Source organism: Aspergillus eucalypticola (assembly GCF_003184535.1).
Source record: "Aspergillus eucalypticola CBS 122712 chromosome Unknown BO83scaffold_31, whole genome shotgun sequence".
Taxonomy (NCBI): domain Eukaryota; kingdom Fungi; phylum Ascomycota; class Eurotiomycetes; order Eurotiales; family Aspergillaceae; genus Aspergillus; species Aspergillus eucalypticola.
The window spans coordinates 232,571-259,353 of NW_020290305.1; the positions used below are offsets into that span (position 1 = coordinate 232,571).

The window sequence follows — 26,783 nt, forward strand, 5'->3', positions numbered from 1 at the left end:
TGCGAAAAGTGACTTCTTCAGTCGGCTGCCCGGCATCTCTCGACCTCCTTCCTTTTACATGCCGAGTTTAATCAGCATCCTCCTATTCTGTCTAACTTTTGTTTTGCTTCAGGTCTTTATACCACCTGATGTTGCTCGTGTTACACTGAAAGATCTTTTCGGAATGAACAGGTCGTGTATCTGATATGCCCCAAGTGATCATACTGTGGAATAGTAACTGCGACCGCAACAACCAGCGACTCTAAGGCCTACTTATGCAGGCAACTCTTCATTGGAACCAAAGGCCAGATTCCTTCATTGAAGAACCCGGAAAGATTCCGCAGAAACAATGTGCATAGGGCAGACGGACTCCTCCATAGATCTGAACATCTTGATCGATCGTATGTGGTAGTTGCTCCTGGCGATGGTCTTTCTAGAAGAACCCCTACAAAGCTTAGCTTCTAGCCAACACCCATCCTGCCAGCGATGGAGACTTAAACTCTTCTGGCGATGAAGGATAAGTTCGTGGAAAAATTGTAAAATTATTAACAAGTGGATCAGCGAGTGGGGCGTGGAAATCGTCCGGTGAACCGCGGTCTGGATGAATAGCCAATTCCATCAATCACAGCCTAACGCCAATTCCTGCCCTGAAGCTTCCAAGCCCAACGTGCGACACCATCTGCCGGTGGGGGATTCCACGCGTCGTAAAATCCGTTTCCCCACTCGTGGTTGGCGGATGAAACAAGCCCGGGCCCTGCAGACTACAGGGGCATATATGCGATTATCGCCGTCATGACTTCTCTCCCTGCATGCGCTCAATCTTTCTCGCAAATGTGACCATCCCCTTCTTTGTTGGACTTCACTCTTTGGTCCCTTCCTTTCCACGGCTAGCAGGTCTTCCCCATGGAAGGAATCCGGGAGAGAGATCTTTCTCCTGAGCGGATAGCCTACCTGGCACAGACTCGGATTCCTGAGATTATTGCCTGTAATGTGATCCTCCTCGTCTTTGCGACATTCGGTCTGTTGGTTCGAATTTTCGTCCGTATTCGACACCTCACGGGCATCAATTTCGACGATGTGCTCTGCATCACCAGTTGGGTATGTTTGCCAATTCTCCAGTATTAAGTGTCTGTCTGCTAGCCGTTGCTGAAACATTGCTGACTTGTCTAGGTCTTTACATTCGTTCTTTGCTTTACCTGCATGCTCAGTGAGTGCTTATCCGAGCGACAGGAGACCTGACATAATATACTAACAGCCTACTTACCCAGTGACCAAATATGGATTTGGTAGGCATATTGGTATCATAGGCATGAGCGACCGGGGCATGTTCCTGAGGGTATAGACCATCTCTGACACAACGACTACCACGAAAATGTATACTGACTGTACATTGATTACAGCTCAATTTCGTGACCATGCTCGCCTACGTTCTCGCTCTCGGCTTTATCAAAATCTCGTTTTGTGTCCTTTACCTTTCGATCTTCCCGGGGAAGTGGTTTCGGATTGGTTGTTGGTGTGTGCTGGTCATCATCGTTGGTGAAACAATCTCAGAAGCCCTTGTTGTTATCTTTCAGTGCACGCCCGTTCACAAAGCGTGGGACGCTACCGGCTACGTCGAGGGACACTGTGTGAACATGACGGCCTTTTATTATGCAAACTTTGGGATCAAGCTCGCCAGTGACCTGGCTTTGTTTCTGATGCCGATGCCTAAGCTGGTGCGGTTGAAGATGACGGTGGGCAAGCGAGCGGGCTTGGTGGTCATGTTCAGTCTGGGTCTTCTGTAGGCGAACCCTTCCTCTACACTCAACCGGTGGACAACACTAATTCTCTCGGATGCTTAGTGTGTGTGTCACCAGTATTATCCGGGTCTCATATCTGAATCCTTTTTCTGTTGACCATACCTGTAGGTCACAATTTCCCTGTTCATTACATGTTTGGAAATTACTGACCTTCTATGCCTACAGGGTCATTAGTGAATGCTATGAACTGGTCATGCGTGGAAGTCGCCGTCGCCCTCTTCATTGCATGCATTCCCTCTTTCAAGTCACTTCTTAGTACCTGCTTTCCAGGGCTCCACCGTCTTCTCGGTTTCTCCAGCAATGACTACTCGAATGGCCCGTCAAAGATGTACGGCAGTTCTACTCGCCGGACGTACAATGCGCATAATAGCATCAAGCTGAAACCAGTGACAGGACACAGCCAGGCGGAAGTGGAAACGACTACTAATGACTCGCAGGAGCGCATCATGTATCCAGGCATTCAAGTTGTCACCCACGTGAGTGTCAACGAGAATGTCTAAATGCGCGGGTAATTTATTTGGGTGGCAATTTTTTCTTTTGTTTTTCGTTCAGTACCTACAACCGGTCCGATCCTTATGATGAATGTCCTTTACTTTTCCCCCATCAATTTCAACTTCCATGGTTCTCCTCCACTGCTTCGGATCTGTCGGACTCCCCGATCAAGTGTACCGGTTTCGTAGTGGGGCCTCCGAGCATCTAGTGCCGACCTTACTACTCTAATCCCACTATTCAAGCTCAGGGGAAAATCATTTGACAGTCGAGACACAACCGCCAAGAAATAGAACTCAGCCCGGTGGATACACCACAACCGCGAGATTGGCCAGACACTGACTCAGTGAGACTTTGGAGGATTCAATATGCTCCCGTTAATCTACCCTAATCACGCTACTGCCACACCACTGCGACTCTAAACCGTTATACTATCTAACTGGCCAACGTCTCCCGAAGACCCACTACCTAAATCTGCAGAGGAACCGGCTCAACATCTAAACAGAGATCCTGCACCGAAACCTTATCAATGCGTATCTATCAACCTCCGACAACGGTTGTATCCTACTCCGACCGTTGTCTGGTACACAGAACAAAAATAGCCGGGTGTACCTACCCCCAATGACATCTATTCCTCGGTAGATGGGTCGATGTCTTTCCCGCCCATATATTCTCCGTGTGTAATAAACTTGGAACTGAGTTTTCTTCTTTCTTCTACGACTCATGACCCGGGAGCCTTTCGTAATATATGTCTCATGAACGAGGGTTCAAGCCGTGTCCTTGCCCCTGCCAAGGCGTGAAGCTTGGCCTAATCTAGCTTAAATTGTTCCCACTCGGACGCCCGTAGTCTCAAATGATAATTAAAACCTTTGCCACCAGTGGGTGAGCATTAGCTAGATAGTCGGTGGTTGGTGGTCAAGATGCCGAGCTAATATCGGATTATTTGTTCTGTTAAACGAAGGTCCATGAGCTTTGGCCATGCCGTAATTAAACTCGAGATGATTTTCGGATCCGAGGGGAGTGGAAATGCTTAATATGCATAAATTAGTGACAAGTAATCACTCTAATATATGTAAATGAAGACCGATCATGCCATACAGTCTACACGGCTCCCCTCTATTTATAGGGCCAGACGGGAATGGAAATGCAAACTTGAAGAACTGTGGACGGGAGTGATCTTCCTTCCCCGTCCTCAGCTTGCGAAGCACGGGAGATCGAGAAAATTTCTCGTGGAGAGATGTCGTACCATCGCGGGACAGATCGCTTTCTCCATCATGATCGACAGAGAAACGGCATTTATTTTTGAGTGAGTGTACGCGCAATGCCCACATGTGTGAACTTATGATTTGCCGGATTTGGGGAGGGCTTCTATTCTTATCTTAAGCTGAGTCTCGATCCTCTCTCGTAATTATGGCAAATAATGTGGTTAGTAAAGTGCAGTGAGAGAAGACAGGTACAATACAGACTATAGCAGCTAAAGAGGCTAATTTTCACAAATTCAAGCAGAGGAAGGCAACTTCCATTTTCAACTTGTTGGTCTCGATAGAGTAATAGTATATGTACCAAAATATATTCACTCATTGACCTATAGAGTTGCAAAGCCAAAATTGTGGTAACTATCCATAATGGATACTGATAGCAATGGTAGAATGCGTGTTTGAGTTGTATCGGTTGTAGAACATGGCGTAGCTATCTGGCAACGGGTGGAAGTAGTCAATTGACAGGTCAATAGTCTTTCGTTCAGCGACTGCATGTATGTGTGATCCCCTCGTAGTAAGCGTTGACCAGTTGGCCGCGCGAGACCGGTCGCCAGGACGCGGTGGGCCGGTGGGCGTCCCCCACGACTCACTTTCGGACCACAGAACGTTTGCACGCAGGATGGCCGGCCACGCTACGCCGGAGGACCTGTAGGGCAGGATCGTCTAACCGGCCGAGGGCTCACGGCGAGTGTGGTTTATGATTAAGTAGGTACTGGACTTTCTTTTCTAGGCTTGAGACCTTTTCATTCGAAAATGAGTGGCGGTGAGTCAATGGGCTGATCTATTCACCTAACTACTGTTGAGAGATTAAAGGCATTATCATTCGCCTCCCAGCTATGCTTGGCCCTTGGACTAGGATAACTATAGCTAGACATTACTGCTTACCCCCCCTTCATGTGGACCAATGACCAAGTGATGGCCAGAAGATAATGATAGATTATGAGCCTAATACTGAGTCTAAATGGAACTGCGCCTGGCAGTAGTATCTATCTCATGGCTAGGGTTTAACATGGTTTCAGGTAAGGACTGAGCAGGGGTACTGAACCAGCGCTTGAGCCCTGCAATATTCCTCTTCGCAGACATCTCAACTTCGATTCCCTGATCCTCGATATTTTTCATGCACTGTTGCGCTTGCTCTTCTATTTCATGCATGTGCCTTTGTGCTTGTTCGTTTATTTCCTTCAGACATTCCATCGTTGTGTTGCGTACCTCGGAGTTACCATCGTCGACTTGTTCGCGAAATTCGGCTTGGTTGGTTTTGCATTCATCATAGATCTGATCGCGACACTCGCTTGCAGCACTATCGATAACTTCGTCCAGTATGCCTGATTTAAGGCGGCGCTCGATCATTTCATCGACATATCGTTTGAGGCGTTGTTCAACCATCTCGATTTCGGTAGAGCCGACTTTCTGAACCTCGCATGGTACGTCACGGTCTACGTTCTTTGGTGTGGCCAGCAAATGTCCTCGTCCGGATCGAATTAATAGTTCGCAAACCAGGTCATCAGAAACACCACGGAGCTCATGCTCTAGACGCGCAAGTTCTTTACACATTGCGTCGCCAGGTGAGGAAGCACGCTGAAAGATGGTTGGGCGAATGGAGGATGGTGAAGGGGAGCGAGTACTCGGCGTATTTACTTCGGTTGGAGAGCCTATCGGTGGAGGGGCTTGAAGGAGTACTCTCTTTCGGCTTTCATCATGAGATGACACTGACCATGGGTCTAGATACTATAATTAAACTACTGAACGACAGAGCACCTGATATGGTAGGATGTGAAATTACCTCTCTGCCGTTTTCTAGCTACCTGCTCTGACACGGACTCCTCACAGTATAGGGGTGGATCAACCTGCTCCAACTGCTCGGACAGGAGCTCTTGACGATATGGGGGTGGATTGGGCGATAAATTGAAGACACGCCAATCTTTCTGGACCACGCCATGACGAGAGTGGTCAAAACACACTCGTTTAAGACTCTTTGTGCGTAGGGCACGGGAGAAGATTTCCAGCTTATCAAGTTCTTTATTCACAAATTGTCGTCTGGAGAAGTGTAGGTAGAGGAATTTGGATTGACAGATTTTGGCGAATGAATGGATATCAAGATCGCCTGGTCTTGCTGGGCTTATATAATCCAGTTCAGATGGACAAAGAACAATGCCGGTCGCACACAGGCTCAGACTCAGTGTAGAGACAGCCGAAACATTGGTAACAGGCGCCGGGAGCATGGAAACGAAGTGAGAGGAACAGAGTTCACTATTGCTTTGTCGAGCTAGAGCACATTGTTCGACACTTTCCGGAGGGATATTCAGAGTCAGTACCTGTGATTTGCCGCTCAGGTTAGCCAGATCTGCAGTGATCGAAAGAAAGATGCATCCTTGGTTAGCAGCTTGATCATGATTAATACGAAGGCGGGCACGGCAGGAAACATCGAGATCGGGCGCATGAACAAGGACCGCCTTTTTCAAGACCGCGGTCGGGGTTTGCGAAGTAGTAGTCATTGTGCTACAACATTAGCTGTTCGATATACCCTCGAAGAATCGAGTTACCCTCCCACCCGGGCTTCGGAGCGAAGGTGAGCAGCCCTGACTCGCAACAAATGAGGATGAAAGATGATGGAGGCAACGATAGTAGTAAACTGGTACATGCTCTTGCGGCCTGGTCACGAGCACATGCCCAATCCGAAGTCACAAAGTGAGATCGGAGAGTCCTATGAAAACACAGGAATGGCAGGACTGGCGGCGAGGACAGCAAGAAACACGTACTTCCTTTACTACAGAAGGACGGTGATGATGGGATCGATGGGAAGGATGACGATCCTGACGATGCTGGCGATGCTGGCGATGATGATGGTGATGGTGGGGATGGTGGTGGGAGGAGAACGCGAGATATGAATTGGCCAGAGAGGCCAGAGGGAAGGTGCCAAGGGGGGAGGCTGGGAGTTTCCCGGTAGGAGCTCGGACTACGGGCCGACCTTGTTCCGGCCGCAGGCAGGCCTTCCTCATCAGGCACCTATACTACTGTACCTTACACCACCTCTTTTCTGCGCCTCAGTTTATCGGTGCCAGCCGGAGTTAATCATCGTACTTGTGAATCATTACCGGAGGTCTTGGCAATCATTCTTTGACACTAGAATCCTCAGGAATTGGCGAATGTACTGGATCACGTGATCAGACCCCACCACTCAAATTGCCCCAAATTGCCCATTCGCGCATTCGCTGAACCCCACGCACTATTTCATCTATTGCTACACAGTACGAGTATACATTGTTCTATCCTCAGAAAAGGCTCTTTTCTTGTCTTTATACTACAGTTTTCTAACTAGGTACATTAGACTAATAAAAACATCACAGCTATATCATAATTGTTGAGTCCCAAACATCCAATGGTTCGAATACACCGCAATGATTGAGGTCAATGGAACGCAACATCCTATATTTTGAGGTCCTTCATTCTCATTCTCGACTATTTACCAAGATTATACTTACCAGGTAATTGTTATCAAACTTTCACTCGATTGAAGAAGATAATCTCCGGGGTATCGGGGTCAAAGAGGAGACTACTGACACCCAGGGCGGATGTACAGAGTATGTCGAAAGCTCCTTAGGCCACAATGTATTAACATTCACTGTAACAGGGTTAATAATTGTACTACAATCTTGGTCTATATAAACTAGGTCCTACTTGATACTGCCTGGGAGAGTATCTAAGAATTGACGGCTCCTCCTCGGTCTATAATATGTCACCTTCTTACCCAATAGCCCTCCCCATCATATCCCAACACATTGTAGAAGTTGACCAAACCCAACGGCAATAACCGTTGGAAACCACTGAATGTGATCAGGTCAGGAGCCCCCCGAAGCAACCCTAAGTAGACGCAAATTCCCGAGTGCAACCTGGGTTAGGATGGATGCACCCGGTGTACTACCTATACTAACCCCAGAGGAGAAATCACACAGAGGCTTCGGGCAGTTACTTGCCACTGCAGGTAACACAACGCTCGATGCATAACACAACCTTAATTATTTTCCGAGCGGGAAGTTACTGTTGCAGAGTTGCGCTCGGAAGAAGCCTACAATGGGATTTATTCTCCGTCTGGGGTATGAATCATCAGGCACGGGGTAGGATGCCTAGAGATTGGTGAATGGTAACAGGCGCCGGGTGATTTGGGAGGAAATCCGGTCTATAAAATCGGCATCACAGGCACTATCTCGGATTTGTTGAGATGCTACATTCACACCGTATCGATAGGAATTTATATGCTAATTCTCATCAATGATGCTGGCGAAATCTCTAGTCGTTCTTGCTGCCATTGCGGCGAGCATTCTTAATCCGGTCTTGGGAGCCCCGGCTCTTGATGTCGGACTCACCGAGCCCCAGGCTGAGCCCACATATGTCTTCGCCCATTTCATGGTCCGTGGGCAGTCACCATACTGAGCTTTCGGGATAACCAATGCTAACCATGATAGGTCGGCATCGTCGAGAACTATCAAATGGAAGACTGGATCGCCGACATGAAAGCCGCGCAAGCCATCGGGATCGATGCATTTGCGCTCAATTGCGCCAGCATTGACAAGTACACACCGACGCAGCTCGCGCTAGCATACCAAGCCGCTCAGCAAGTCAACTTCAAAGTGTTCATCTCGTTCGACTTTGCCTACTGGAGCAACGGCGACACCGCCAAGATCACCGCTTACATGCAACAATACGCGAGCCACCCAGCGCAGATGCAATACCGCGGCGGCGCAGTCGTGAGCACATTTGTCGGGGACAGCTTCAACTGGGGCCCCGTCAAGCAAGCTACCTCTCATCCTATCCATGCCGTGCCTAACCTCCAGGATCCCGCTGCTTCGTCCAGCAATGCCCAACGGGGCGCCGATGGAGCCTTTTCATGGTACGCCTGGCCAACAGACGGGGGCAACAGCATCATAAAAGGGCCAATGACAACAATCTGGGATGACCGGTTCATCAAGGATCTCGCAGGCACAACATATATGGCGCGTGAGTCGCTCCTCAACAAAATACACTGTGTCTTGCTAAGGTCTGCTAGCGGTTTCACCATGGTTTGCTACGCACTTCAACAGCAAGAACTGGGTGTTCATATGCGAGAACCTGCCCACCCTGCGTTGGGAGCAGATGCTGACCATGAAACCAAGTCTTGTCGAAATAATTTCGTGGAACGGTAAGTATATTGCCCATTTTGTTCCGATGATAATCAAGAGGATAACATCATCCCAGACTACGGCGAATCCCACTATATTGGCCCCTACAGCGCCAACCACAGCGATGATGGCTCTTCCAAATGGGCCAAGGGCATGCCTCACGACGCCTGGCGCGACCTCTACAAGCCTTACATCGCCGCATACAAAGCTGGAGATAGCAAGCCCACTATCACTCAGGAAGGGCTGGTGTACTGGTATCGGCCCACGCCAAAGGGGGTGAACTGCCCCGAGGACAATATGCCTGCGCCAAATGGATTCCAGATGCTTAGTGATAGTATTTTTGTGGCGACGATGTTGGATAGCCCTGCTACATTGACAGTGACAAGCGGGTCGAACGGTCCTGTCAAGGTTGATGTGCCCGCTGGCATTGTGACAACGAATGTGACAATGGGAATAGGCGCCCAGACGTTCCAGGTTAGTCGGAATGGACAGGTTATTCTGAGTGGAAAGGGTGGTCTGGACGTGGCCGATCGGAGCAAGTATTATAATTTCAATGTGTTTGTTGGTAGTGTTATGGGGAGTTCTGCTGCCGGGAATGCGTCTGTGAGGGTGAGGCGCTAGGCCTGAGCTGTCCCTGCGTCGGGTATACGGATAGGTAATAGGTTTTGAGGGATTTTATGTCCAGAAAACTTGCTTTGTAGCTCGAAAATGCTATTGATTTTGCACATGATCTGCCCAGAACGTTATGATCCGGGGATGAAGAAACCAACGGTTGCAGTACAAGCGGCAGTAGATGTGTCATCTGGTGAGTAACGGACGTTTAATAGGCCTGGAACGGCATGAATGTTTCACAGTAGTACAAAGCTGATCATACACCGCATGATGCGTATTAGATGCATCGTAAGTGTGGGTAGAGCAAGACATAATGCCGTTTGTGTGTGTGACAATATCCGGAAGCAACGTCTTCAAAGGTTGCTTTACAGAAGATACCGCCTCAGGAAAGAGTCAGTTCACTTTCGTCAATGCCAATATAGCAACGCTTACAATATACTTATTAAGTGGTTGTAATAGGCCCTGATTTGTCCAATAGTTATAACAACTCAACGTTTTACTGTGTATTCTAGTTCTAGAGGGAGAGGCCGAATGTATAATCAATTCCACGTCATGTAGCACAGCGGCCGGCACGCAAAATACCGGCATCCAACCTCCCAGCGCCTCTCCTCTCAGTGCGTAGAATCCCAGCATACAGGATATAAGTTCCTCGTCTGCCAAGTCGTTCAAGGGTTGTGGCGCTCCTCATTGGGGCCAAACCGAGCCAAATCATTGCATATTCGGAAATCACCGTTTCATAGTACTCTCAACATAGAACAAAGGGGCCCAAGGGCAGAGTCACATAGGACGCCCCTGAACGAGATGTGCATCAAGGTCCTCCTCAATTATTATTACGAGTATATTCCTATAAATATATCATGGTCAACTATGCAGGATGCAGGGTGCTTTCTACGTGATTGCGGCACATGTCCCACTCATACGTACATCAGCATTATCTCATCCAGCACAATGGAAAACCAATCAGAAGGAGACGACATGTACCGGCGGATATTGGCGATGCTTGCAAGTCTAGGACTAGCTGAGAGTGATTTGCCCCCTGAGTATATGCTAGTCAGATCAGACAATGTAAGGTTAACATGATCGTCAGCGTGGGGTTGCTAACATGGAGCAGGGTACGAACCCATATTTTCCCGAAGGGCAAGAGTATACACTCTACGACCTCATGTGCGTGTATGAATTCATACAGCAACGCAGGATCATGGCCGCTTCTGATATGGACAGTGGCCATGGCGATGCATCGGCCAGCTCCGTTTCTTCTAATCAGCTAGTGGCTCAGGGTCAGACACAGTCGGATGATACTGAGCTCTCGACTAGCTCAGCACTGGGTGATAGCCCAATGGATGTTGATACGGAGACTGAGTACATTTCTTGCAGTTGTTTTGCCACAATATCTGTAAGACATAGTGAGCAAGATACAGCAGGGCTAGCAAGGCAAGTCAGTGCATCGCATGCTTCAGGAAGTCGCGAGAAGGATGCCTAATCGCAACCGTTCCACACGTCCTAATGGATGTAAAGTGTATCTAGAAAACGATCATAATAGCAACCCCTTGATTGAAACCACTGTACTTAGTCTCAGACGAAAAGGATTCACTAATAGCCACGTTCAGTATCATGGCCTTATACTCATCCCTTTGGTTACATATTGGTGGTCTAAATAGCAGTATCCCGGATTGGAAAGGCAGAAGCCAGTAGGATATTGATCTAGAATCCGTGACCTGAATTTTGTTGTATGTAGATCTCGATGCCTCGCTAGGAAGTGTATATAAAGGCACGCACATGCTGACATGTATTCACGCTTCGGTGTAATTCTCTGTCGCGTACCTTTCGGGGTTATGTATACCCCGTGCCTATTGCCCGCACAGGATGGCCTAAGACGGCACCGTGTGACTTGGAGCCAATACCATCTGCAGCAATAACGATATCACCAAGGAAACGCCGACCATCTATGGAGATGGCTGTTGCGATCTCAGCCTCTTCATCGTAAGCAACAATAGGGACATTCCAGGTGATAGGGATGTCGAGACGCTTGCACTGATTAAAGAACATCAAGGCGAGATGAGCACGGCCTAGGACAGAGCGGATCCTTGGAGGATAAGCAGCATGCTGCGCAGCATTATTCCTGTTGTATTCAAACTCCATCGGCTCTAGGGCTCGACGGCCATCATGGTGGTGAAACGTGGTACGACAATAAAGCGAAATCCTGTTCCACTCTTCGCGCATACTAGGGTATCGAAGACAGGTTAGCTTCTCTAAGTACTTGGCCAGTGTCCACTTTCTTGCACGTCTATTCGTCCCCGCGTTTCCATACACGAAACCCACTCACCAATGATAGGATGGCTCAACTGGATATTGAATGCTACGTTTCCTATTTGTTTAGCTCGGAGTTCGGGGTTGGTTGTTCTACGGATTTAGAGAGAAGATATAAGCAGTATTACTTGGTATACATATGTTTCCGAGCTGTTCAATGTTCACTATGCAAATATCCAGAATTATGCGCTGGATCTGGACTCTTTTGCGGCATACCCCGAAACATATGATGACACAGTGCCTTTCATAAACTAGCGTTCGCTCGATTTCTGGCAGTCCATACTAAATATTCCCAAAACTAAATCCTAGTACAGGCCATGAGGTCAAGCAGGCCCTGTAGACGGCAAATACGGATGCAAAAACGGAATGTAATGCCTCAGCAACCCCATCAGGATACACATAGGTGTACCCCACGGAAACTTCGCCTTCCCATTCGTGTTCACAACACTAACATTGCGCATATCATAACGCCCATCCGGATCATCCACCGCCTCAACTATCCCAGCCGCCAGATCCAAATACGACAGCGGGCCATTCTCCCCGGTGAAACTTAGCGCATGACCGCGCTGCACATCCACCGATAGTGCGCCAGGCTTGACAAAGATAGTAGTCAGCCATGCTGCTTCCTCGCGCAGGATATGTTCCGTTCGAACCAAGTCGTCATACACGAATGAGGCGGAGCGAAGTAGAACTTTCTTAAGTAGGACCGGGACATGCCGCGATAGCTGCTCATCCAATGTAGCAGAGGAGAGTAATACAATTTTTGGTGCTTGATTCAGGGATTGTAGGGCCTGAATGACTGTCGTGGCCGTATCCTGTCCCATTCGACAGCCTGGAATATTGTCGTTTGTGGAAACGACAAGGAAAACGGCGCGGCAGTCGTACATACAAGCACCCAGAAGCTTTTCATCGTGAATGCTGCCCTCGAATATGCTTATCTTGTCTTCATTCTCAACGACCTCGGGCATAAGACGTAAGAGTTTGGCTTTGTCGCGGCAGTATGCGTTGATGTGTGCGTCTGGTCGCTTGATGAGGATCTCGAGGAGCGCGGTGCCGCAGTTACCGGATGAGCCTAGGATGGCGTATTTTGGCATGTCGAGTGAAGGTTTCTAGATCCTGCCTGGATGGCTTCTGTCTCTCAGAAGTAGAGGTTTTCTCATGGTGGGAAAGCGGATGATAACTTTGCAATATCGCGGCACTCGCTGTTGGGAATTTTGTTGACTCGAGGGCGCTTATAGCTTGGATGCAATTGGCTTGCATTTGCTGGGGTTGAGCTGGTGTTTCCGTTGTTAGTTGGCATTCCCAGCTATCAACATCCCTGTCGATACGGTTGACCATGTGTGCCGGATCGGCGCTCACAGAAAGCTTGACTTTATGCCAATGAGGTAGAACACCACTATTTCATACAGGTAATTGCATAGCAATCAATGCAGCTCAAAGGGTGTTTATGACCCGTATATTGCGAAAGCTAGCATCACAAATGGGTTGTATGCTATCTGTCGCCTTCTTCGGGAATTGCGTATGGCTAGGGCGTGATGTCTAGTCTTTGACGCCTTGCCACTAGCGGTCAGAACCTTGAAGAATTGCTGCTGTGTAATACATCAGCACATGAAAAATTTCACATCTCCAGGTGACTTACCATAACATGTTGCGAAGGAATTGGTCCTTCTTCAGATACCGGTCTCTTATATCTCTTCAGACAGTGGTTCCCTAGAGAATAACTACCATACAACAAGTCCACCAGCTTCGTTCGGTCCATCCTACCTTCAGGCGCCCATGAAGCTGTGGCAACATTCGCAATGCGCTTGAATGGACTTCTGAAGACATCAAAGTACATGATGCATCTAATGGCCGGAATCACTGCCGTTATCACGCCAGTCCACTGCCAGTAACCTGGTTTGCGTCGCCAATGTGGTCCAGACAATCAGGAGATCGACGTATGAAAGCTCCCAAACACCTAGTTTGTTCTCCGTTCAGAACCCATGGGCAGTTGCTTGGCCTCGAATATTTTACTTCGATGATGACTTGCCGCGGAGATAGCAGGATCACTCTAGCTTCTTGTTGTGTCACTGTTCCTTCCCGTGGCACAGACACACGATGTAAAATTAGCGCGTGGATGATGTATAAAAAGGATGATTGCCTAAAGGGATATATTGAGAAGCAGTAATATACTTGGAAGTTGTATACTCTTGTTGGCTTAGGCTGTATCCTTCCAAAAATGATCCCATTTTTTTCTCCAATATGTGTCCTGTGCTCAATGCTGATCTAGTGAGACAGTTGATAACAGTTGAAAATTATTAGTTGAAAACCGTCGCAATGTAGCAGTAAGAGAGTTGTCGGAGAACTTAGTGTGGAATTATACGCTTAAGACAATTTCCGGTGCCAGTTGCTTCCTGTCACAGCTGGTAAGGCGCTTGGGCCGCTGATCGCTCCAATTTCGGGCATAAGCCGGCCTCGCAAACTATATCATAAAATGTACTAGCATAGACTGCATTGGTTCCGGATTTATAGACAGCCCCGATGGAATGAGCTTGATGTCACATGGTGCACAGACTAAGTTCATTGCATGCAAGTCGAGCTGTAATCACCTGCCTTCTTAAGTCCGAGGACAGGCGGTTGGAGATTGGTGTAGTGTAAGCTTGGTAGAACCATATAAATTCCATGCTGTAATAGGTCCGAAGTAAATGCGGAATGGCAGGGCCAGTGGCATGTGAACTAGGGCTGTTGGGACGGTGTAGTGTGGTGAATTTGGTACGCTAGTGATGTGCCCAAGCAAAGATATACACCCCCTAATAAAAATTCTATGCATTTCGCTTTTGTAGATGACTTACACGGAGAGATCATCTTGTACATGAGATTAGGGTTTAGCTAGCTAGTCGTAACAGCATTTGCAAACACTCGCTATTCACTGTGTTGTGCTGCGGGCATCGGCCGGGAAGGGAAACCCGCAGTGGGAAGAACCTCACAACCCAGCGGTGACTAGCAGTTATTCCCTATAAAAGAAGATGCGACATAAACGTTGCGACTTCGTCGATGAAGCACAAAGAACAGGTACTACTCGTCTGTTCATGCAATATTCTTGCGCACTCGCATCGATTTCGAGACCATACTATTCAGGCGTACTGGATGCTAATCCTAGAAGATTTTATTGCCTCGAACCTGACCTATAAATTTTGGTGGGGCGCCCAGTGACTGGTATCAATACCCAATGTCTCTGAATGAAGAAGCAAGCTAGCAGATGGTGCCAGAAGCATGACGCCAAAACTGATGGTGATGAGAGAGTGTGGAGGGAGCCGCAAGCCAAATCAGGCCAACCATTCTCACATGAACGGACCAACATCGACACTCCTCCGTCTTACCTTCCTTTGCATGGCATTGAGCGAATGAAATGCACTAAAACAGCGGAGACGGCAGAAACGAATGATCGCAGCCGGGACTCGCTTGTCCCTTCTCGGAGGGTAACCGAGGCTACCTAAACTCTGTTCACTCACCGGCATCCCCGTGGGGATCCCCGAGCTGACCCCCTTTTTCCCCATGGCACCGTGACCTCGACTATTTCGCTATCTAAACATGCATCGCATGCATCTCTCGCAATCTGACCACCAACTCACAGAAAAACCCATGGATCGGGATTGCTTGAATTTTACCCCAAGTCAAGGAAGTCGCGTGAGTCACCAGTGGGCCCGGCTGACGGCACGACCAGTTGTTGGCTTCGGACTTGAATACCTGGAAAGGCTGGCACCAGGAGGTCGGTGGTCCCATATCCTGGCAACCCCGATTCTCTCGACGGTGGCCCGAGCCATCTGTCGCGCGAAGGATGCCGGCTCGAGCAAGCAGCAGACTGCAAAGCGAAATCACGGCAGTACAATCCGCAAGTGCGACCGAGCGGAATCAGGCATTGATCGGTTGGGTGGCCGGAATACGCCAGCGCAGAGTGTAAGACGCAAGGGGCTTTTAGCATTGGACACTGGATGGCTGTAGTCTAGTAGCGAGGTGACATTCCACGTGTCGCAGAAGCTCAACTCGTGGCAAACCGGTGATCAGACATCATCGCAGTGGTCTAAGAACTGAGCCTAACGCTCGATGGGTGTTTTCATGACCAGCCAGTGAGGAAAAAAGCAGTCCTAACCATGGGCTGACTTTCCGGCTGTTGTGCCGGCCTGATGGCTGCAAGTTTGGTGGTTGTAGGGGAAATCCGGCTAAATCTGATCATCATTGCCTGTCAGAGAATGGTCTGGTCTCTCTTCTGCTGTCCAGATCCGTCTTGTGCATTCCCCCATATTCTACCTCCGCTTTTTCCATTGACAGTGGTGGTCGTGCCCCTTCGCCCATACCATGGTTCCCCTCTTTCTCTTCCATCCCCGCAAAAGCCACTGGCTGCTTTCATACAATTTCGCGATATCCTTTCTGTCCCAACCTACGTACTTGATGTCATCATTCAACCGTGTCACCCGGCTAGCGCTTGCCAAGCACCACCGGGCGTAACCATTGCCAGGCCGCCCGCCACGAAGCTTGTATCCAACCGGCGGATATAATCCAATCCGACCTCCACAATGCCGAACCTGCGCCGATGACAAACCATGCCTAATCATAGCCCCTCCATGGCATCCAAATGGCCCCACGGGGATGAATCGCATCCTTGGGGTGAAAGGATTGTAGCACGCCTTACCAGACATAGCTAGCCTGGCACCGATGGATGAAGTCTGGCTAAATTGAATGCCCAATCATGGGGCTATGGGACACACTTCGTGAAATTGCATGACCTCGATGTCGGCCAGTAGCGACATTGATCTAGTTTCAAATTGGAATAGCCTAAACAAAAAACAACAGCAGTCGAGGAAAGGATAATGTTGCAGCTATAGCTATACGGGACGAATGACAGGCGTTGCGTCCTGGTCCGGTTGTTTTTATGTCGCATGCTCCCCGCGAGATGACGATCGTTGGTCTTCTTTCTCTTACTTTCTGTCACTCACATATCCTGTGAATTACACTGTTCTCTGTTCATATCTTCGGTCGTCTGCAGGGTTTGTACCGTGACTGTCCATATCATCCTTCAATATGGGTATGGGTGCGGGCGCTGAGGCCGTGTCCGGCAAGCGTGCTGAGCTCGCCGGCAATCGCGTCGGATGGCGTGGGCTCCTAAGCAGCAAGAAGACCTTTGCGATTGCGCTTTTCGCGTCGCTGGGTGGTTTCGTCTATGGATGTAGGTTTGCTATGGCTTATTGACAACAAGACCTGGCTAACGGGCTTGAAAGACAACCAGGGAATGTTCTCCGAAATTCTTACCATGAACTCCTTCATCAAAGCGGTATGCCATCTCTTCACCTCATCTCACACCAACACTAACAAGTAAAGACCGACGGATATGCAGCGCGAACCGGTCTCAAGCAGGGTATGCTTACATCCATTCTGGAATTGGGAGCGTGGGTCGGTACACTATTGAACGGTTATCTCGCCGATGCCATGGGTCGTCGTCAAACTGTCGTTGTCGCTGTGGTCATCTTCTGCGTCGGTGTGATTGTCCAGGCTTGTACGAAAAACGCAGGCTATGTTTTTGCCGGTCGGTTTGTTACCGGTCTGGGAGTGGGTAATCTGAGTATGATTGTTCCTCTGTATAACGCAGAGCTGGTACGTCGCAGCGCCTTTCCGGTACATGTTCCCGAGTGTTGACGATTTAGGCTCCCCCCGAAATTCGTGGCTCTCTAGTCGCCGTGCAGCAGCTGTCCATTACCTTCGGTATCATGGTCAGCTTCTGGGTATGTTATACTATCTATATCTTGTGGAGTCGAAAGCTAACTATGACAGATTGGCTACGGCACCAACTACATCGGCGGGACGGGTGATGGCCAGTCCATTGCGGCCTGGGAGATCCCCGTTTGCATTCAAGTCCTTCCGGCCCTGATCCTCGCTGCGGGAATGGTCTTTTTCATGCCTCAGTCGCCTCGTCATCTGATGAACCAGGGACGGGACGAGGAATGTCTGCAGACTCTCGCCCGACTTCGCGATGCCCCCACCGACGACATTCTGGTTCGCATCGAGTACTTGGAGATCAAGTCGCTCAAGATGTTTGAAGAGGAAACTGCTAAGAAGAAGTACCCTCAATATCAGGATGGATCGTTTAAGAGTAACTTCATGATTGGGTTCCACGACTACCTTTCGCTCATCACAAACCCGTCGCTGTTCAAGCGGACCACCGTTGCGGTATGCTAGGACCTACCCCCAACTTCACAAACTTATGTACTGACGTATCTAGTGCTTGATCATGCTTTTCCAACAATGGAACGGAATCAATGCCATTAACTACTACGCGCCTCAAGTCTTCGAAGGCCTTGATTTGGGAGGAAATACGACATCCCTCTTGGCTACCGGTGTTGCGGGTATCTTCGAGTTTGTCTTCACGATCCCAGCCGTTCTCTGGGTCGACAATATCGGTCGTAAGAAGATCCTGCTTGCCGGTGCGATCGGTATGGCGGTCTGCCATTTCATCTGCGCGGGTCTCATTGGCTCGTACGAGGGGACATTTGGAGAGCACAAGAGCGCAGGATGGGCGACAGTCGCATTCGTGTGGATCTTCATCATTAACTTTGCCTACTCATGGGGTACGTGACATCCGATCAATAACCCGCTCTCACCAACAGTGATGCTTACTATATCAAACAGGTCCGTGCGCATGGATCGTGGTATCCGAAGTTTTCCCGCTCAGCATGCGTGCCAAGGGCGTCAGTATTGGCGGTAGCAGCAACTGGGTAAGTGGTCCAGTACCACTTCTTTCATCGAAACACTTATTCTGACTACTCCCAGCTCAACAACTTCGGTGTCGGTCTAGCCACCTCCCCCTTCATCGCCGCTTCCACCTACGGCACCTTCATCTTCTTCGGCTGCATTACCGTGATCGGAGCGGTCTACGTGTGGTTCTTCGTTCCCGAGACCAAGGGGCGCACACTGGAAGAGATGGACGAACTATTCGGCTCTGAGGGCATGGCAGCCGAAGACGAGGCGCTCCGACAACAAATTGATCGCGAGATCGGCTTGACGGCACTGCTTCACGGCGAGATGATTGAATCTACCGAGAAGATTCCCGAGAAGGCGGTCCATGCGGACGATGTGGTTCTGACTCCTCCCTCGGCGTAAGCCAGCCGCATGTGGTGGAGCAAACAGTATCATATCAATGGGGGATGGACGAACCTAATACCAAAGGGGAGGGAAAAGACAGACAGAAGGAAAGGCCCGGCTATCCGGAACGGCTGGAAGCAAGCCAGCCATGAAGGAGCAAACAATGCACGATTGGCTACTCACTTACTCTCATCACCCCCTCTTTAGCCGTAATTACAAGGAAATAATGCAGTGTAGTACTTAATCAGACCAATCCACTTAGGCTATATTCCCTCACCACTTCTCTTGGGGGAAAAAAGAAAAAAGCAGTAAGCAAAAAGGAGTAATCCCGAGCTGCGGCCTCGTCATCAGGTCTTATTCCTACCAACCACACCTTCGTGCCCAGACCCCTAATATCGCTAGCTTTGTTTGTTTGTAGTGTCCATTGGCTCATTCCTCCACATAGGCGGGTCGAGCCGAATGCGGAGGGCTCCAGTTGGTTCTTGCTCGGGCCAATCAGTACTATTTGCGCGGTACCCCGCGGGTCTTGAATCGTCCGGAGAAAAGCCGGGGAGAGAGACTTCCCGGGGATTGGTGACAAGAGTAGGATGAATTCTTATGGACTGAACTAGGTTGGGATGGGGTTAGTTACTTAGGTGCTCGCTGGATTCCGAGGGGAGGGGTCAAGTGATGGGGGATGATGGATTTGGGGTTGGGAGAATGACTACCTACGCTAAGCCAATCTGTGGTCGTTGCGATCGCATTCTTCTTTTTTACTTTAGTGCACATTGTTGCCAGACTTAGGGATAAGAATGAACTTTTCTTTAAAAAGAAAGAAATAAGGAACGAATGAAAAAAGAAAAAGAAAAAAGTGAGAAAACAAAAAAAAGAAATATGAAAATCAATTGAATTTATACAAAAAGAGAAAGAAGTATATATAAAAGCGTCTCATTAGATCCACTGAATATGGTACGAATTTCAAGTTGAACGGGAGACTATGATGAACTATAAACTGTCATCGCTTATTCGTGTTCATGGGAGTTATTTTTATCAAGACTGTCTTTACTATTTGATGAATCTATGACTGGTTCTGCATCCTATAAGAAGCAGATGAGGTCACAGCAAAGTACTGCCAGTATGTCATTCCAAAGTGACATGAATTCGGTGACAAAGGTAATTAGCTAAAGTAATAGAATTAGCATTCAACCATCTTTCACTCATTTTGAAGTTTAGTGTATTCGACACCTTTAGTTTGGCCGATTATCAGTAATTTAGAACATTGTATATATTATAACATGGGCTATTTAGGTCCTCCTTTAATACTGAAGCCTGGCCTGCTATGGCCGCTCTTCTGCTAAATAGTAGGCTATACTAAAAGATTGACGGTTGGTCAGAGTAGATAGAGTAACCACTATGCCTTGATCCCATAATCCTATGATCACATCTAAGAATTGTGAGCTGGTGCCAGCCATTACCACTAGTACTAGATAAATTCATCACATGGGATCATCGTTTTCCGCGTTTTGGTAATAGTATGATGCAAAGTGTAGGGGATTAAAACCCAGAAGTAGAAAAATAACGAACTCTCATTAGTTCATTCCGTTTCAAGGCGTACAATAATTAAATTGATGAAGACAAAGACCTATCACTAGAGACTGCGTCGTAGGATACTACCAAATGCATAGATGCTCAACCTCCCCAACATCACAGAAACACCCAGATGCTCCTGGCGAAGGTTGTATCAATATATGTCTAACAATACGTTTGGACATTTTCCATCTGGGAGATGAAGGCATACGCCATGGTATTCGCAATGCAAGCGCTCTCGATCCTTCTTGATCCCATCAAGCATGGGATTTTCTCTGGTGAGCCACTTCGGCTTCTTTTTCACCAAGTCTATGTTGAATGTGCACAAATGAAAGTCAATGATCACAGCTCGATTCAGCTCTGCGCTCCACAGAACATTTCTCCATTCGAGGTCCTGATGGTTAACACCAAGAGACTTGATGTCTTTGTTTGACTTAGATCGGCTTCTCCGCATGATACGCCTGTCAACCTCGACCTTGTCACTTTCCTCCCCTCCCCACCCCATGAGTAGCATGTGCCGGATTTTTCCCACTCCCCAGAGAAATATCATGTCGTGCATGTCAAGCTTGCCGATGAAAACAGGAATTGCAGATCCCTGCACGGGTTGAAGAATCCGGTAAATGTCTCCCTCACGCTTCAACTGGGGCCAAAGATAGCAGGTAGTACCTTTGCCGACAATAGTATATCCATACCTGGGACAGGTTATCTTGAACGGCGCACCAGATAATCCGCACTCTCCCATCGGTTCCGCACAGTCAAGGATTGCAGTCTTGATGAGCTTGACAAGACCGTGAGTATTTGTGCGATGATAGTTAGATCCATTCTCTTGGTGAAGCTCAAAGTTTGGACAGTTCCTGTCCAGCTTGCCGCGCCTTTTCAGACCAAGGAGGCATTTGTGCGTGCAGAATCGTGTATCTTGATGGCTACTACTCTTGGTTTCATCGCCTCCCCGTTTAACACGCTTTGAGCGCAGCTCCCTTGCATGGGATATAGAAGAGATAGAATCACTAAAGCGACGCTTTTTTCGTCGGACAGAGTCGGGATCAGGATCTTGTTTATCCTCTCGCTGGTTTATGTCTGTGGACTCTCTGCACCCACCACGCGAACGGGTCTGGATCCGTCTGGTAGATTCCGGATCTTTGCCGGGCCCGGAAGGATGATACGATTTGTCTGAAAGATCTTCGGAGGTTGTAGGGTCATTTATCTGGCTGTAATATGTCACATCGAAACTTGTGGTCCAGGTTTTCAGTGACCCCTTTGTCTTGGCAGACCAACTGGAGGTTTGACGCTGTGAGCCAAAGCCCATCAATGTTATACATAGGATTCGTGCAATAGCTGTGAGCGGCCGTGAGAACCACTGGTCATCCCCCTGAGCCACCTCCTTGTTCGGCTCGCATAGGTGCCACTGGAGAATCCGAGGGTTATCAGAAGGCACCCTCAGTAGGACTATGCCTAATCCAGTGGTTACATACCCGTACTCAAGCCCAAGTAGGATCATGGCATGATATCCTTGGACTAGCGCTGACCCGGTGAGACGAGTTGCCCTGTATTCAGCCGCTTTTCCCTCTTCGGTGGGGATAGTCTGGCTTGCAACAATCTCTTCGTAGAAGTCATGCGTCCTCAGGCCTGCGCGAAGAGTCTCCACCGGTAACTTGTGAGGAGGCTTGTACTCCCCCGCCAAAACTGGAGCGCTATATCCTTTACGATCGTAAGTAAAGAACACCGAGTCGGGCTTCAATTTGAACTGCTCATTGAATCCAGATTCCAGGTTTAACACTCTGAAGCATGATTGCAGTCTGCCAAGATGATTCATAAAGTGGACATTATCGAAATCCAATCGATATGTCTCCCGGGCCTCGGGAACCTTGCTGAGCTCAGTGATTATGCGTACAACATAAGTTTCCACTGTAATCCTCTGATGGATCTCAAGATCCTTCTCGCTAGTTAGTGCATTTTTCACAACTTGTTCTCCAGTATCTCGAATGGCATCAATTGATGAGAAATACCGCTTTTCATCATCACTTGTTGACTTCAAGAACTTGCAGACGGAGCGATAAATCTCTTCCTGTTTGCCCTCGAATTCGTCCCAGTGTTCGAACCTATCGGGGCAGACCTTCCCTGTGGGTGGGGGTATTGTTCCCTTGGTGCACCCCGAAGGCGACTCGACTCTTATCGACTTTGACAGCGATTTGTGGCATTCTCGAATCAATTCTGTAAACGTTGTTTTCCGACGCATGTTTCCTATTTCAGCCATCTGTCTGTTCATTTCAGCCATCTGCCTATTCCTTTCAGCCATCTGCCAATCCATTTTAATTACCTGCTTTTTCATATCATCCATCTGCCTCTTCATTTTAGCCATCTGGCTACCCATTTCAGCCATCTGCCTACCTTTCAGTCAGCCTCTTGATATCTTCTATTCTTCTTTGTTTGTACTTTTCCAATTTTCACCTACTTCATCTCTTCATCCCTCTGCCTGTTCCTTTCGCTCGAACACCTGACATCGTCTCTGGTAGCCCTGTTCATGCCATTTAGTCTACATAAATTGATCCTATATATGCAGGTTGGACTCTTGGAAAGCCTTACCGAAGTTCGCCCTCATCCATTTTGGGCAATGGTTTTCTTCTGGACTGTTTATGCTGAATACCGTGATCGAGGATTTCGGCTGTAAGCTACCTTCGTTTGGGGGAGAGAGAGAAGGTGGCGGGGGGTGGGGGGCGACACTAGATAAATTGGAGATGGCAGCGATGGGGGCTTGGTTGTGAGAACGCTTCTAAAGCAGTTTAAAGAGCTTTATTCTGCTCCTAGCAAGAAACCCGGGGAATGGGTTGTTCCGAAAGATGGTCAGAACGTATGAGGGGTAGTCCTTGGGTAAATGAGAGAGATAAATGATGGTAACATTTGTGTAGCCCGGATGTCACTCCTTATAGAGCACGACATCTTGGTGGGCTGGGTATACAAACAAAGACAACGACTCCTCATTGGGATAGAGACTCCGAGGTAGTACAGGATGTCATTCAGAGAGTGACAGCGAACAATCTCGTATTGATGAGATCCAGGATTAGGCCTCCGAGACAGTTTCATAAACATGATAGGACGCCACGTTGGCAAGGGAAATTATGTACCGTTCCTTGGGGTACTTGTGACATCTCTTTAGAGTCATCGGTTGCAGAGTCCCAGCTCGCTGGCGTCCACTTTTTTGTTGTTTTCTTCTCCTTTCATTTACCTCGTTTTCTTTCTTTGGGGGGAATATGATTCTCTTTCTTCTTTCAACCTAAATGCGTTTCCAAAGTCAGCCAAGCCAGCGGAATCACAGAAGAAGTGAGCAACTTCACCTTTGATTGATCATGTTGGTCAGATTCGCAGGCCAATGGGATCGGAATCCGACCAATTCAATCCTCTTTCTTCTTCTTTTTTTTTTTCTTAGAAGCTTAAAATAGCTCAGTACCGGCTGAGCAGATCCTTCCAATGTCTGTAAAACCTCTAGCGGCCCCTGCCATAACATAGACTTCGTACCGATGTTATGTAGTCACTAATAGATACCAGCATTGTCTACGTTTATGATTGCCGACCGGGATTTTTCGCGACTCCAAGATCAGATACTTTTCAAACCCGGGCCCTATATCAGGCTCACAGCACCTGGGGTAGTTGTATCACATGAGTATGGGTATGCTCGATTTCAATTAGAACTGTTTAGGCTCGGTCTGACTACGCTCATATCGACGTGGCACCGTGTCTTACAATCATCTCAGCCAATTGTTCAAAAGAACTTAACATAGACTCCGGGTAGCTACATCCGACTGATCGTTCGAATATATATACCATTCCCTGCTCATGGCGGCTTGACCAGCCCAATCTTCTCGTTCTCCGACTTGCTCCGTTGACTCCACTCTGGTGCTTCATCCTCGCCAGCCTCTTCCTGTGCATCGCCCTCTGCCTTGGTTTGATGTACTGTACGCGGGTCATGTTCAGCCGGGGAGTATATAGTGACTACCTCGAGTGGCGTGTTTCCGATATTCAAAAACTGGTGTTGAGTGCCAGCCGGGACTATGACGACATCGTTCTGTTTGACCTCTTGTTCCTTCCCAGCAACAATTGCCTTGCCAGTGCCATGGGTGAATATCAGCACTTGATCGACGGTATGAATCTGGAAGTCATGGTTAATTTTCTCATATATCACAATAAGTCGTTCGTGGGAAGAACAGCTTACCTCGTCACCAATTTCGCCGTTGACCGGGACTTCCATCGCCACAAATTGCGAATACAGACCAGTGTGAAGGACCTTACGGAATACCCCAAACGATCGACTCGGTGACATCACCCCTGGCATGTACACCATCTCGTTCTTGGGAGGTTGAGTAGTCATGTTGCCGTTGTATTTTGAGCTCCGGTCTGAGTAACTTCGAAGAGGAATGCCGGAAAGACGTAGTAATGGGATCGTATTGCACTTCCTGAGGAAAGGTGTTTTCGCGTGCTGTGTGATTTGACTTCCCAAGCACCTTGACAATCCGTTCATTTTAACAGCAGTTGCCATTTAATCCAGCATATGTCATCCAGGGTTGTACATGATAAACCATTTATAAACCGGCAGGGTCTGGATGCTCGGGTGGTGACGTAGACCATGTTATCATGTAACCCCATCGGCTGCCTGCTTCTGGCAGGTCTCTACCATGGGTCACATCTTCATAAGCAACAGGGTCCAAGCTTCAGCTTAGAAAGTTGGATGTGCTCTATGAAGCATTTCTGGACACACCTAAGGCGGTAACTCAAGGATCGCCGATGGCCCGATCGGCGAACGGCCATGTCCATTACCCATATTTGTTGCCTAGAGGCATTAAATAATATGCAAGGACAAGCCACTCATATTGTCACTGTGGTCGATCGTTCATTAAGTAATATATAGTTAAACTAAAATGGCCTATCTGCCGGTCGCGAGATTGTGCGACACTGCCAGAGCTTCTAGGTACAGAGCTCATAGCACCATAATATCATGGGATGCTACTGACCGGGCACATATATCCGCAACATCCATATGGCTGGCCATATGACACTCCAAGGTTTGGGTTGATGTGATCAGGCTTTGAATGGATAGGGATCAGCTCGCCATTTAGCTTCTGTCGGGCTATGCTCTATAGCCCAATAGCTAGCCGATCAGTGACCGACGACAGCCCATTTCGGCGGTTTCAAACTGGTCACTTGTCTACTCTAGCGATTCAACCGACAGATACCATCCCCCTAGCTCCCCTTTATCAATTGTCTAACTGGATACTCCGTAACCCACTTTCGGCTACCATAACCGACGATAAAAAGGATCAACTTGGACAGATCTGGGGGTGGCAAATGTTTAATGCTCAAAGCCGATCGATCTTCATCCAGATGGTCTGCGAGGGAATTGGGCACAATGCGGTTGTCTGCTTGCCATGCTATGTACTTGCAATTGCCTAGTGGAGCCAGTGGGGATCCACGATAAAAAGTACAGGCGACGAAGTATCGATGCGATTCCATCGGAATCTTCGGCTGATCCAGTCCCACGCTACTGCGTCCGATCACTACCATCTTTTAACGGCCTCTGCACTCAAGTGAGTAGAGCAACATGTAAGTATCCCCGACGGAGTACGGTAGTCCGCAGTTGCTGCAAGATGGAACAAGATAGGCAAGGTCCATCCGGCAGGATTACCGTCCGGGATTAGCTGCTGCCGGCTGGAAATGAAGGTCTTAGCAGACCCCGACTAAGTCTCGGATGGTGCTTTTTCCGTGATCAGTCGTAGCGCTGTACTGGCATCGAGTCCTCCTCATTGACCTTACCACACTTCGGCAAGCCTCTTGCATCACCATTCGTGCCTTCTAGCTTCACATGTATGTTTGGATGTAGTTGAAGTGTAATCATACGTCTAATTGCGCAGACATCGGCGGTCCAGTGGTCGAGAGTAAGCTCCTACAAAGCGGGCTGCACGTTTCAAAAGGTAAAGTGAGACGGAACTCAATTGCGCACAGGCCACGACAGGATGCGCCACGACATGAAAGGCTAAATGAGGACCATTTCCGAGTGGCAGCACTGGCAGTGGTGTCGCGCAATACCTGCCTATTACTGTGATAGGCCCTCACTGCGCCTATCAGCCTCGGGTGGAACGCATAGCCAGCCGTTGCTGGGATGATGTCTCGGCATCCTGCTAAATCCGCCCTCAGCCAATCATGTATATTATCCTCAGTGGCCTCCAATTGTCTCGGTAACCGTAACGGGTTACGGATCATCGAATCAATTGATTCGAGCAGTACACCCCTGCATTGCTCCGACGCCAACACTGTCGAGGCTACAGTGCAAGGTTGCAATGGCCGCTCCGTGGCTGGCTGTTCCCTATCCGCTCGGCATGGACTTGAGCCACCTCTACTGTGTATCGTTGTTAACTGGCCCGGGCTTGCAGAGGGTGGCTGACAGGATGCCAACCGATTGCAGGAAGCTAACCAAGGACGGCTGAGTAGCTTGAGGAGACATTGATCCATGATTC

At 48.6% G+C, this 26,783-nt stretch overlaps 10 protein-coding genes across 10 annotated transcripts; 4 read left to right on the top strand and 6 right to left on the bottom strand.

Moving 5' to 3' along the window:
- Nucleotides 1-882: 882 nt before the first annotated feature.
- Nucleotides 883-2,278, top strand: BO83DRAFT_455349 (uncharacterized protein; the record flags this gene model as incomplete). Its single annotated transcript, XM_025537027.1, has 6 exons — nucleotides 883-1,077; nucleotides 1,150-1,186; nucleotides 1,248-1,315; nucleotides 1,380-1,759; nucleotides 1,821-1,882; nucleotides 1,944-2,278. 6 exons carry the CDS (start codon nucleotides 883-885, stop codon nucleotides 2,276-2,278), a joined length of 1,077 nt encoding a protein of 358 aa, XP_025383864.1.
- Nucleotides 2,279-4,433: 2,155 nt separating this feature from the next.
- BO83DRAFT_420468 (uncharacterized protein) lies at nucleotides 4,434-6,415 on the bottom strand. The gene is made up of 2 exons (XM_025534937.1): nucleotides 5,310-6,415; nucleotides 4,434-5,247 (listed from the first exon to the last, which is right to left on the bottom strand). The coding sequence occupies exons 1-2, from the start codon at nucleotides 6,019-6,021 to the stop codon at nucleotides 4,484-4,486; spliced, it is 1,476 nt and encodes a 491-aa protein (XP_025383865.1). The 5' UTR covers nucleotides 6,022-6,415; the 3' UTR covers nucleotides 4,434-4,483.
- A 1,099-nt stretch (nucleotides 6,416-7,514) lies between these two features.
- On the top strand, nucleotides 7,515-9,303 carry BO83DRAFT_455350 (glycoside hydrolase family 71 protein; the record flags this gene model as incomplete). Its single annotated transcript, XM_025537028.1, has 4 exons — nucleotides 7,515-7,933; nucleotides 7,990-8,521; nucleotides 8,571-8,702; nucleotides 8,759-9,303. The coding sequence occupies exons 1-4, from the start codon at nucleotides 7,796-7,798 to the stop codon at nucleotides 9,301-9,303; spliced, it is 1,347 nt and encodes a 448-aa protein (XP_025383866.1). The 5' UTR covers nucleotides 7,515-7,795.
- A 939-nt stretch (nucleotides 9,304-10,242) lies between these two features.
- On the top strand, nucleotides 10,243-10,774 carry BO83DRAFT_402509 (uncharacterized protein; the record flags this gene model as incomplete). The annotated part of the gene is made up of 2 exons (XM_025533539.1): nucleotides 10,243-10,359; nucleotides 10,406-10,774. The coding sequence occupies 2 exons, from the start codon at nucleotides 10,243-10,245 to the stop codon at nucleotides 10,772-10,774; spliced, it is 486 nt and encodes a 161-aa protein (XP_025383867.1).
- Nucleotides 10,775-11,124: 350 nt separating this feature from the next.
- On the bottom strand, nucleotides 11,125-11,514 carry BO83DRAFT_392710 (uncharacterized protein; the record flags this gene model as incomplete). Its single annotated transcript, XM_025532953.1, has 1 exon — nucleotides 11,125-11,514. The coding sequence occupies one exon, from the start codon at nucleotides 11,512-11,514 to the stop codon at nucleotides 11,125-11,127; it is 390 nt and encodes a 129-aa protein (XP_025383868.1).
- Nucleotides 11,515-11,741: 227 nt separating this feature from the next.
- Nucleotides 11,742-12,844, bottom strand: tpcG (oxidoreductase tpcG). The gene has a single exon (XM_025532123.1). The coding sequence runs from the start codon at nucleotides 12,693-12,695 to the stop codon at nucleotides 11,925-11,927; it is 771 nt and encodes a 256-aa protein (XP_025383869.1). The 5' UTR covers nucleotides 12,696-12,844; the 3' UTR covers nucleotides 11,742-11,924.
- Nucleotides 12,845-14,956: 2,112 nt separating this feature from the next.
- Nucleotides 14,957-16,457, bottom strand: BO83DRAFT_411380 (uncharacterized protein; the record flags this gene model as incomplete). The annotated part of the gene is made up of 5 exons (XM_025534309.1): nucleotides 16,023-16,457; nucleotides 15,468-15,623; nucleotides 15,249-15,336; nucleotides 15,020-15,148; nucleotides 14,957-14,994 (listed from the first exon to the last, which is right to left on the bottom strand). The coding sequence occupies exons 1-5, from the start codon at nucleotides 16,275-16,277 to the stop codon at nucleotides 14,957-14,959; spliced, it is 666 nt and encodes a 221-aa protein (XP_025383870.1). The 5' UTR covers nucleotides 16,278-16,457.
- A 162-nt stretch (nucleotides 16,458-16,619) lies between these two features.
- BO83DRAFT_381990 (putative MFS monosaccharide transporter) lies at nucleotides 16,620-18,939 on the top strand. The gene is made up of 8 exons (XM_025532124.1): nucleotides 16,620-16,804; nucleotides 16,857-16,909; nucleotides 16,957-17,229; nucleotides 17,280-17,357; nucleotides 17,407-17,802; nucleotides 17,855-18,200; nucleotides 18,262-18,347; nucleotides 18,403-18,939. The coding sequence occupies exons 1-8, from the start codon at nucleotides 16,660-16,662 to the stop codon at nucleotides 18,730-18,732; spliced, it is 1,707 nt and encodes a 568-aa protein (XP_025383871.1). The 5' UTR covers nucleotides 16,620-16,659; the 3' UTR covers nucleotides 18,733-18,939.
- A 1,495-nt stretch (nucleotides 18,940-20,434) lies between these two features.
- On the bottom strand, nucleotides 20,435-22,516 carry BO83DRAFT_322558 (uncharacterized protein; the record flags this gene model as incomplete). The annotated part of the gene is made up of 1 exon (XM_025527900.1): nucleotides 20,435-22,516. One exon carries the CDS (start codon nucleotides 22,514-22,516, stop codon nucleotides 20,435-20,437), a length of 2,082 nt encoding a protein of 693 aa, XP_025383872.1.
- A 1,593-nt stretch (nucleotides 22,517-24,109) lies between these two features.
- On the bottom strand, nucleotides 24,110-24,793 carry BO83DRAFT_322437 (cupin domain-containing protein; the record flags this gene model as incomplete). Its single annotated transcript, XM_025527896.1, has 2 exons — nucleotides 24,110-24,424; nucleotides 24,488-24,793. 2 exons carry the CDS (start codon nucleotides 24,791-24,793, stop codon nucleotides 24,110-24,112), a joined length of 621 nt encoding a protein of 206 aa, XP_025383873.1.
- Nucleotides 24,794-26,783: the final 1,990 nt, after the last annotated feature.

Excerpts from the sequence above, each read along its gene's own strand:
- BO83DRAFT_420468 (XM_025534937.1), bottom strand. The coding sequence starts at position 6,021 with ATGACTACTACTTCGCAAACCCCGACCGCGGTCTTGAAAAAGGCGGTC. Across the intron at positions 5,248-5,309 it reads AGCTAGAAAACGGCAGAGAG|ACCCATGGTCAGTGTCATCT; the intron begins GTAATTTCACAT and ends TATAGTATCTAG.
- tpcG (XM_025532123.1), bottom strand. The coding sequence starts at position 12,695 with ATGCCAAAATACGCCATCCTAGGCTCATCCGGTAACTGCGGCACCGCG.
- BO83DRAFT_381990 (XM_025532124.1), top strand. The coding sequence starts at position 16,660 with ATGGGTATGGGTGCGGGCGCTGAGGCCGTGTCCGGCAAGCGTGCTGAG. Across the intron at positions 16,910-16,956 it reads TGAACTCCTTCATCAAAGCG|ACCGACGGATATGCAGCGCG; the intron begins GTATGCCATCTC and ends TAACAAGTAAAG. Across the intron at positions 18,348-18,402 it reads TTGGCGGTAGCAGCAACTGG|CTCAACAACTTCGGTGTCGG; the intron begins GTAAGTGGTCCA and ends GACTACTCCCAG.